Here is a 10,935-nt window from a genome sequence, read left to right on the forward strand (position 1 = left end):
CAACGGTACCTCATTTGAATTTTTCCGATTTTATTTGAAGCCGCAAAGTGTATTTCCAATTTTAGTATAAAAAATAAATAAATAAACAAAAGGAGCGGCCAGGCCGAAACGGCCCAGCCCGCGCAGCTGCCCTGGCCCCGCTCGCCGCGCGCGGCAGACAGCACGGCGTCGCCCACGCTGCGGCCCACCTGGCCGATCTGGCCCAGCCAGCCCCCAGCCTTCCCAGGCCGCGGCCCAGCTCCCCTGCCCCAGCCCGCCCGGCCACACTGCCGCAGCCCAGCCGCACGCCCGCGACCGCGCGTGCACGCACCCAGCGCCAGCCGGGAGGTGATATACACCGACCTGGTCGGCACAGACCAGGTGCCACACACCCCCTGGTCGTAAATGGGCTTGGCCCAATTTCTTTGTTGCCTTCTTGGCCCAGTTTCTTTGTTGCCTTCTGTACGCAGTTCGGTCTTTGTTCACACCCCATGTTTCCGGCTAGTTGGGTTGTTCGTTTCGTTTGGTGACGGTGCTGTTTTATTTGATTCGTTTCATATTCTACTGACTTCTCACTTCTTCTGTTTCAGACGGTTACTTTTCTGGATTACCTTGTATATATATTCAAAAGAATAAATTTCTGCATTACCTAGAAGAAATAAAAACGAATCTACAGTGAAAACGAACATACATAACATAAAAAGTCCCCCGTTTCAAGTGTAGACATACATGCATGAATTCTTCAAGTCTAGACATACAAGAATGAATTCTTCAAGTCTAGACATATAGCAATGGAAAATGTAGGTAAAGTTTTTTTGTCAGCTGGTACACTGAATTCTTGTTTAACACTTGAAAAAGGTTATTTCCGAAGCTTTTCTTGCCAATTGTCTGTGCCTCTTCTTTCATTGCCAAATTTTGAGTTCCTGTACTTGTCATGGATGTGAAATATCTGTAAAAATGTAATATAAAACACAATAAATAATTAGATTTTTGTTTTGGAAATGCAAAAAAGAATTAGAATCATATCTTAGCTACTATGGGAGTGGGATGTATAAGTGTAGCTCTCAGTTCTTAGGAGGAGTCCTTTTTAGTTGTTTGCTTTCCCTGCTATTTCTCTTCCTAGTTCTATGTTTGAAGTTCTAGAACTAAAAAAAAAATTGAGGTTTATTCTGCTGTGTTGCTGAGGTTGTAGCAAACTCATATGGTTTCTATCAATGGAAATCGGGAGAAACCCAGTTAATCAAAAATAGTGTGTAAGGTGCACACAGGATAATATAAACCGAAGATTGAAGCATTGAAAAGAAGAAGAAAACTAACATTTGAGAATGATTTGACTTCAATTTCGTTGTACAATATCTAATGAACTGAATGACAAACACCCCAGGATCATAGTTGCAGTCATGGAAAATGAGAATTCCACTAGTAAGCACAGAAAACAATAAGAGACCAATTATGAAGTAGGCCGGAGAAAAGGTAAAATAATGACCTGAAATTGCGTATGTTGAATTTGAAACACCCATGATAGTGGCATTCCGTTCATGGATTTTACCATGGACAAAATCGTACCATGAACAGGTTCTTGGCATGAATGGATTCTTAGCAAGAACAGATCCTTGGCATGAACGGTTTCCTTTTTTGAACATCTTCTTGCCATGAACGGTTTCCTACCATGAACGGAATCTTGGAATTAATGGATTCCTACCATGAACGAAATCGTACCATGAACGGATTTTTGGCATGAACAGATTCTTAGCAAGAACGGATCCTTGGCATGAAGGGTTTCCATCCTTGAACATCTTCTTGCCATGAACAGATTTTTAGCATGAACGGTTTCCTATCATGAACGTATTTATAGCATGAACAAATTCTTGGCATTTTTTTGCCATGAACGAATTTGTATAATAAACGGAATCTAAGCATGAACATTTTCTTCCTTGAACATAAAATAGAACATGAATGATTCTTAGCATGAACCTTGAACATAAAAAAGCATGAAAGGATTCTTAGCATGGACTTTTACCATCCTTGAACATAAAATGAACCATGAATATAATCTTTAGAAAAAATGGTTCCATGCCCTGAAACGAATCTCTTAGCATCACCGGTTTCCTTCCTTGGCATGAACGTTTTCCTAACTTGAACAAAAATATAAGAATAAACTAATTCTTAGCATGAACATTTTTCTTCCTTGAACATAAATAAAGCATCAGCGGATTCTTATCATGCACGGTTCTCTTCCTTGAACATGAAAACAACATGAAACGAATTCTTTGTAAGAACGGTCATTGGCATGAATGGTTTCCTTCCTTGAACATATTCTTGCCATGAATGCATTTTTAGAATGAACGGATTCTTGTCATGAACATATTTTTTCCATGAACGAATACGTACCATGAACAGATTCTTGGCATGGACTATTTATAGCATGAACGGATTATCTGCATGAACGGATTCTTGCCATGAACAGATTTTGCCATGAACGAATTTGTACGATGAACAGACTCTTGGCATGCAAGGGTTCTTAACACCAAGAATGGATCCTTGGCATGGACGGTTTCCTTCCTTGAACATCTTGCCATGAACGTATTTTTACCATGAACGGTTTCCTACCATGATCGGATTTATAACATGAATGGATTCTTGCCATGAACAGATTTTTGTCATGAAAAAAATTGTACCATGAACGGATTCTTAGAAAGAACGGATCCTTGCTATGAACGGTTTTCTTCCTTGAACATCTTGTTGCCATGAACGAATTTTTAGGATGAACGGATTCCTAATAAACGTGTGTGCATTAAGATAAGTAAAGTAGTAAAAAGAGCAAAGAGGAGCAGTGTGCTTGAACTAATCACATAAACGAAAGAAGTGAAGAGGAGAATTTAAATAAAATTCATTTATAGCTGACTTGTGCATAGTAGTGAAAAATAGACTTATGAAGGATTTCCCTGTTTCAATTTGTTGCTCCTCAGGTGCTTGTTGTGGAAAGCGTGAATGAATGGACCTATAACGAACTTTGACATGTTTCGCTTGGGGGATGTTGTTTCGGCAACGCGCTTTTTTCTGTTCCTCTTATCGAAACTATTCTAATCAGTTTCAGTTTCAGGAATTACAATCATAGCATTGTTCGCAATCCCTATGAAAAAAGCGAAAAAAATAACATGTAAAATCGAACAATCCGAACAATTAATATATGTAAAAATTTGTTTCTAAAACGTCAATCATGGGGAAAAAACTCTATAGTTCTAACCTATTTCTTCCTTTTTTGAAACCTATATAATATTTTTGAGAAAACAATATATCCTAGGAATGTGAATGGAAATGACACAGAAAAAGTCAAACCTGAAAGATTTGTAAAAGCTAATAAAAAAGAAGAAGAAACGTTTTAGAAAAAAGAAGCTAGACAATTAGAAAAATTACCTGCAGCCGGTCCTTGATCACAGGACAATGGTCGTAAGACATAGGAATTCCTATTCCATCACTAATTTCATTAATGGGATTTTCTGTGTCCAAAATTATCATAATCAGGTTAATATATAGCCTCCCCCTTATAGAAATAATGGCAAGCTTAAAAAAAGAGAATTAATTACTTAATACAAACCTTGACGGGATAAAAGATTAGTTTCGGACAAACTATTTGTTACAAATCCTTCAGCTACATCTTCTGCTGAATATCTATCCGAGAGGTCAGCATAAGAGATAGCTATGTTGAGTAAACCATCGCCAAACTCATTAACTCCTTCACTTGTTGTCACTGAAAGCAAACAAAAAGAATGAGGATAGTTTTTATATAAAAGGTATTAGAAATGACATATTATAGATAGAAATGCATAAAACATCCATTATCGATGGCAAAACATGGAAAACCCGCAATTGAACTAAAGTTAAGGTCATTTCCACCTTTGAGTATTCAAACACATAGTTCTACTGGCACGGAAAAAGCGATTACTTCAAGAAATTTAAAGATGGAAAACCAGAGCTATCAACCCTGGCAATACGACATGGTAACTACTAAAATAATAATGATGTATTGACTGGACATCATAGGATGAAGTAAACTAAAATTTGAATCTATACTACTTGGGTGATAGCACCAAGTAACCAGTAATCAAAATAAATTAGCGAATTTGTTATACCTTCAATAGAGTTGTCACCATATTCAATTATAGCTTGTTCTAAACCAGCATAAGCAGGCCTACTGTAAATTGAATCAGCGGATGCTTGCGGAGAACGAGACATGTCCTCAGGTTCAATGGTGTAAGAACCAAGACTGTCAACGTCAAATTGTGAATCAGCAAGGTCCATCTGGTAACAAAATAAACAAAAAGGATTAATATTTATCAATTTATCAGAAAATTAGCAACTGGCAATCAAGACAATACAAGAAAAAAAGAAGCATACAATGTCATGTTGATTGCCAATATCTTCCAGAAACTCATATTGAATTTGTAAACAACGGCTTCATCAAGAGGTTCTAAATGAGCTACTGGCAGATTATCAACCACTGCAATAACTGCCTCCACTACTGCTGGAATAATTGCTAAACCATCGCTATATGGAGTAAGAGAAATGTTCCGAAGCTGGATAATAATAAAAAATTAGTTAACACAAGGTAAAATAGACAGCAAAAAAGTGAGATGAATAAACAAACATGTAGTAACAACAAAGAATCTGTTCTAAATTTACCATCATGGAGTAACGTAAAAAAGAGATGTGTCTAAAAAAAGAAAAGAAAAGATATCAATAGAGGAGATAATCAATTATCTGATATAACCATACAGAAAATCATCAAGAAGTATGGAGAAAAACATAAACCTTGCTCACTGAATTTGTGATACACTTGAACCAATAGTACCTTAGAGAGTAGTGGTATTTAATATTTTATTCTTCATTCTATGAGGCTCTGTTGGTGGATATGAGAGACAAACTTGTATACGAACAAGACTATGCAGCGAGCAAAAATGGCGAAGGTTCCACCACGTTGCTAACTAAAGACACATATTTAGAGCTATACCAGTATTCCAAAATTATATCATGACATAAAACCCAAAAAACAAGCCTAAAAACATCATGACTTACGAGATGCAAAAATAACAACACAGTAATAGATAAGCTATGCACAAACAAAAACATTCAGCCAAAGCACTATAATAGCAGATGAAAGGCGTTTGAGTGTAGCTAGCATGGGCGTGAGATGTCGGGCAGAGGCTGGCCACAAAGGAAGCTTAGGGGAATTTCCAAACGTTATGCATCCTACCAAACCCCCCCTAAAAAAATCATATGAAAAAAACCACCAGTAATGGCTTGCTTTGCAAAACCAAAAAAAAAATGCATTCAATCAGGCTGATATCTTGCTAGGAAGGAGGTTCATTGAAATCCTCGGCAATATGGCTAAATGCACAGAACGTAACAAACTGTTGATTCTAGCAACAGCAAGAGAAGTTTCTAGAAATTCCCGATGCTAACATTTGACTAACCTGAAGCAACTCTTCTATGTAGCACGAATTATGAAAAACTGAAGCATTAACACAACATTTTATCATAGTCAATCGAACTGGAGGGCGGATTACTAAATGTATGAAGCTGTTTAAGCCGGAAACAGAGCTATGCTTGTCTTCTTGAAAAATAAATTGTGTATCTGTACAGGCTATAAGTACTTGTGGGCAGCAAACGATTGATAGAAAAACAAATCTAGGGGATCTCGAAACAGAGCTATGCGTGTCTTCTTAGAAGCAGCAACACAGATCTAGAAATGGGGATTATGCGTTGTCTTCTACGGAGTGAACGCTAAGAGAGAGATCATGTGCACGACGCATTACAGAGAAAAGAAACCTCATTACAGAGAAAAGAAACCTAGGGGTCTAAAAAAAGAACGCATCCTAGCAAACCCACCATGAAATTCCTCTAGAAAACACTAATCAGAACGATTCCAGTAGTGCGTAGGGGCAGAAGATGAAAACGGTTCTGACCTTCCGCCGCCATTGATGGAGATGAACCTAGAAGAACCAGAGCTCGGGCGAAGAAGGGCGGAGGAACAGACTCGGGGAAAGAATCGGCGAAGGACCTTCCACCCCCGTCGATGGAGACGAACCCGCAAGAACCAGAGCTCGGGCGAAGAACGGCGGATGAACAGACTCGGGGAATGAACTCTCAGCGGTGGAGAACCCGAAGACACGCTCGCTAACGGGGAAAGTCGAAGAAACATCAACGGGACATGGGCCGGCCCAAAAGATGCGTCGGGGTGTGCGGCACGTCGTATACAGGTCGGTGTATAGGATTCGCCGCGCCAGCCCCCGTTTCTTTTCCTTTTCTTTTTTAGTCCCACCTCGCTTTCTTAGATAAAATCTCTCCAGCCCACAGCCTATATAAATCCCGTGAGAGCAGCCCTGGACGCACACTAAAGCGCCTGGCCCCCTCTTCTCTCTCCCCAGCTCGCAGCGCTGCAGCACTTCCTGGAGCGGGCGACGCACACATGCGACGCAACATCCCAACGTTCTTTTAGGAAACGCTGTGACTAAACGCATCCGCTTTATTTTATCATATGCAATTTCGCAATTTTATTTTCTTAGATTTATACATCCGTTTAGAATAGTGGTTCTTTCGTTAAGTTTGTAATTAGATCCTCTACAATTTTCGTGTAGAAAGTTTTTGCATCCGAGTAACTTGTTCGGACAACTTTTCGTACACAATTAAAATTGTAACCACTTAGGTCTAGTTTTGTAAAATTCATATCTTGAGTTCTACAAGTCGGATTTCGGCAAACTTTATACCGCTGTAATCAGCAAATCACGTAGATCATGATCGACATTTTGCGTGGAAGTTACGCCCACTTTATTTTCGCGGTATCCCTTTGATCCGCAACATTGTCTCTAAAATAAATCCTACAAACTTTTTCCGAGAGATTCTCTTGGCGATATGCTTGTAATGGATTTCTCTACAACTTTTGTGTAGAAAGGTCTTTCATCCGGAAAACTTCTTCTAATAACTTTTCACGAAAAGTGTAGCCATATAACTGGTTTCGACGTAGTTCCTTTAACCAAAATGATCCTTATGATCATACCCATCTTTCAGGACCATTATAATTCTTTATCATGTTCACAGATAATGCATTGCTTACCCCTAGCTGTCTAGTTTATATTATTCAAATAACAATTGAGTTATTTGAGTAAAGTGTGACATGTTCTATTTTAGATTTATATCTTGCTTTAGTAGAAGTGGAGATACTCTACTACATAGCACATGTTTTGAACCCTTGATATCCATTAGCATCTTTAACTCACATCTTCAACATCATTCATTCATATTCAACCTCATGCCCACTTAATCTTATTGGCTTATATTGAACTATTCAATTTACAAATGAGTTAACTGAGCAATGCAATATATCACAAGTCCATACCCAAGCCTATGTGTAATTCATACTATTTTGAGTAATTTTTGTCACACTTATTCAATAGTATTGTTGTTGCACTATTTGTCACTTAGGTGATTAAATTCGCATAAGCCGTTCCGAATTCTTTTCATGCTTTTGTAAAGCATAAATATTCTTCATTTAATCATGTGACTTTCCGTCCAAACTCTCACCGCCATATCTTGCAAGCCAAATCTCATACCACACCTTAGTACCATAGAGCGATTTCCGATTGTTGCCTTGTTTGATTTTGTTGTTGTATGGTGTGTATATGTTGTGCTATATTTCATGTTATAGTTTGTATGGAGAGGCACGTATTTTGATTAAGAGAAGTGAACGCGCTTCGACTACCAAAAAGGCAAATGACATTCAAATCCTACTTATTTTAATTATGCATTAGTGTTTTGAAACTAGTATGCATGGTAGGATTTTGTTTAAGAAAAGTATTATGCTATGCTTAGATCCTAGTAGCGTGTAGCCACCTCTTAAACACAACTTGCTAGGATTATCGAAAGTGATTTAAAAATGATGAAAATGCTTTGTTTCACTTGTTGGTTAAAGTGTTGTTTGAAAAATTGAAAGTTAATAACCTTAATGAAACACCTGGGTGGAATTGGTGTGGCTTTGTGCGGTGACCCAGCATACCACTGCATGTTGTAGTATACAAGTCGTTGATATGATCTTTGCGAAGGGACTTCTTCACAATTTGCCATATCCCTCAGAGTGGTACAACAGAAACATTGCAGGTCATAACACTCCATACTTTATTACAAACATTGTCTTAACAAGTTGGTATTCTCACAGGTCCTATGAGAACACCCTAAGATACTACTTAAGTACGATTACAACTCATAACAAATATAAAAGAGAGCTCAACAACTTATTTAGGTAAGATCTACGTTGCTCGGCTCTATGATGCTAGGGTATGTCACTACTCCTCCACCTCCGTGTCATCTGGTCCGTAGACTATCCCATAGTCTACGCCTTCCACTCCGCCGGTAAGATCAGGTTCTTCGTAGACCAGCTCGTAACTTCCTTCTGGTGCTCCATCGTTGATGGCCTCCACTTCCGGATCACAGTCTAGCAAGGGTGTCGAAAGAAAGTGAGTACAGAGGTACTCAGCAAGTTCTAAAAGAATAAAAAGGTGTTTGATGCACTAACTACGACCATTGATCAGGAAATAGCCGGTCAATGCATGTTTTGCAATCATTTCTTCAAAAGGTTGCTTTTATTATGAAAACTATGCCCGTCAGTCTTCACAGGTTAACTAGAACTTCGTGGAGTTCCTTTCCTGCCGCGTTCGCAGTTCCCTTCCCGGAACAAGGAGTGACGACCACAATTTGATACACTCTGCAGAGGTGCGTTACTTTTCCCACAAGAGATCTCACCCCTTTTGCCATCCGCGAGGACTTGCCCCCGTTCACACTTCCTTTGGTGTGAGGCCAGGTATAAAGATCCAAGCCCACACCGCCTTCTCCGCGACCGCAAACCCACCCTTTTGTCCAACCGTACACCTCCAGTAGACTTCCCCCGATAATACGGCTTTACTCATGGTGTACTCCGGACAATCCCTCATAGATCGTAGAGCTTATCATCACTAATGGATGGGGATTTAAAAGGATTTCCAACCTATTGCGGCAGTGCCTCCAGCACCCCACCGGCTCTCCGATCCGTTGGCGTGCGTAAGGGAAAAGATACGGCTGGCTTCCCCGAGCCATTATAGATCTCATGGTCAACGCGGTTTGTACGGCGCTAGAATCACTGGACGGCATTGGTAATTAATCCTAGGGTGATATAACCCATTGCAATGGAACCTCCACCATATCAACACATACCATGGTTCCATTGCCAGCCACATAGTCATATTCATAGTTGGAAAGTAACATGATAGGGCAAAGGTGGCCGATCTTTCGATGAGAGTATGATAGCGTCGATTTGTTGGTGGAGTTCGTGCTTGACGATCCGACTACACGTGCAAAGCTCGTGCGCCAATGCAATCGCTAGGACAATCTCCGGGAGTTACTGATCTTGCGGATGCACGATCGACCGACCGGCGAGGGTCTTAATTCCTACCTGAAATCGAGAACAAGTAAGAACTAATATTGCAATCAGAATATTGCGGATATAGATGAAAGCTTTATTGAAAAGGTGGGATTCCGAATAGTCGGTCTTGTTCTGGGCGTTGGCCTCAAAAGAAGTACACGAGAGTTGCAGCGATGGCTAACTTTTAATCTAATCAAAATCCGAGTCTAAACGTGACGGCTATGGGGGTATTTAAAGGAGGAAAAGGTGGGGTTTCGGCCAGCCATGCATATGGTGGCCGAACCAAACCCTAGAAGGCCTTTCCCCTTCAATACGGACTCTAAAAAGTGGCTGACTTAAATCCTGCGAAAATTACATGGGCCTGGCCCAAAACTAAAGGTGTCGCAGCACCATGAACTCATGTGGACGAAATTATGAAGTGGAGAACTCTATATTTCGTCCATGCCTTCATCTCCAATTATGGTGGCTTCAAAGTTCTGAAATCTCCACTCGCAGCGTCTTCTTCAATCCTCATATGTTTGCTGCCATCTCCTCCATGTGTGATCATGCTCCAATGCTTGTCCTCCTCATCCATGCTTGGTCCATCATTCCTAAGAGTAACAAACATATCTGATTTAGGCAGCATCATATTCTCGTGTATGTGAGGAATAGTTCCAAGAAACGAAAGTACTCGATAGTTCGGTTGTTTGGCACGAGCTCGAGTGATTGGTACTTGTATTTGTGTCGCTGTAGGTACAGCGGCCGTATCAAGAGATGGGATGTCCTCATCATGCCCCCTTCTTGAATTGAAGTCGTCCTCGACGAAAACTCCTCTTCTTCACCAAAGTAAGGCTTCAAATCTGCAATGTTAAATGTAGGACTAACCGGACCCAATTCTGCAGGAAGCTCAAGTTTATATGCATTATCATTTATTTTCTCTAACACCTTAAAAGGACCAAGCAGCGCGTGGCATTAGTTTTGACTTGCGCAATTCAGGAAAACGATCTTTGCGCAAATGCAACCAAACAAGATCACCAACATCAAACACAACATGTTTTCTTCCTCTATCCCCAGCAATTTTATACTTAGTATTCATGCGTGCTATGTTGTCTTTAGTAGTCTCATGCAATTTTAGTATCAATTCAAGCACGGTTTGTAGCATCCAAATTATTTTGCACAGAAGATGGTAAAGGCAACAAATCAATAGGTGCACGTGGTACAAAACCATAAACAATCTCAAATGGGCACATCTTAGTGGTAGAATGCAGCGAACGATTGTAAGCAAATTCAACATGAGGTAAACATTCTTCCCACAATTTTAAGTTCTTCTTCAAAACAGCCCGCAAGATAGTAGATAAAGTTCTATTTACTACTTCAGTTTGTCCATCAGTTTGGGGATGACATGTAGTACTAAACAGCAATTTAGTCCCCAACTTAGCCCATAAACATCTCCAAAAGTGGCTAAGAAACTTAGTATCACGATCGAAACAATAGTATTTGGCACACCATGTAAACGCACAATTTCG

General features: G+C 39.9%; 1 protein-coding gene across 2 annotated transcripts; it reads right to left on the reverse strand.

The window, feature by feature from the left end:
• Positions 1-707: 707 nt before the first annotated feature.
• Positions 708-6,112, reverse strand: LOC124698795. 2 transcript variants are annotated; one of them, XM_047231216.1, is made up of 7 exons: positions 5,946-6,112; positions 4,378-4,556; positions 4,113-4,281; positions 3,578-3,730; positions 3,397-3,479; positions 1,466-1,643; positions 708-928 (listed from the first exon to the last, which is right to left on the reverse strand). In XM_047231216.1, the coding sequence occupies exons 3-7, from the start codon at positions 4,279-4,281 to the stop codon at positions 912-914; spliced, it is 600 nt and encodes a 199-aa protein (XP_047087172.1). In that variant the 5' UTR covers positions 4,378-4,556; positions 5,946-6,112; the 3' UTR covers positions 708-911. The 2 variants fall into 2 exon arrangements, with proteins under 2 accessions (XP_047087172.1, XP_047087173.1); XM_047231217.1 differs by lacking the exon at positions 4,378-4,556.
• Positions 6,113-10,935: the final 4,823 nt, after the last annotated feature.

Source organism: Lolium rigidum, chromosome 3 (genome assembly GCF_022539505.1).
Source record: "Lolium rigidum isolate FL_2022 chromosome 3, APGP_CSIRO_Lrig_0.1, whole genome shotgun sequence".
Lineage (NCBI taxonomy): Eukaryota > Viridiplantae > Streptophyta > Magnoliopsida > Poales > Poaceae > Lolium > Lolium rigidum.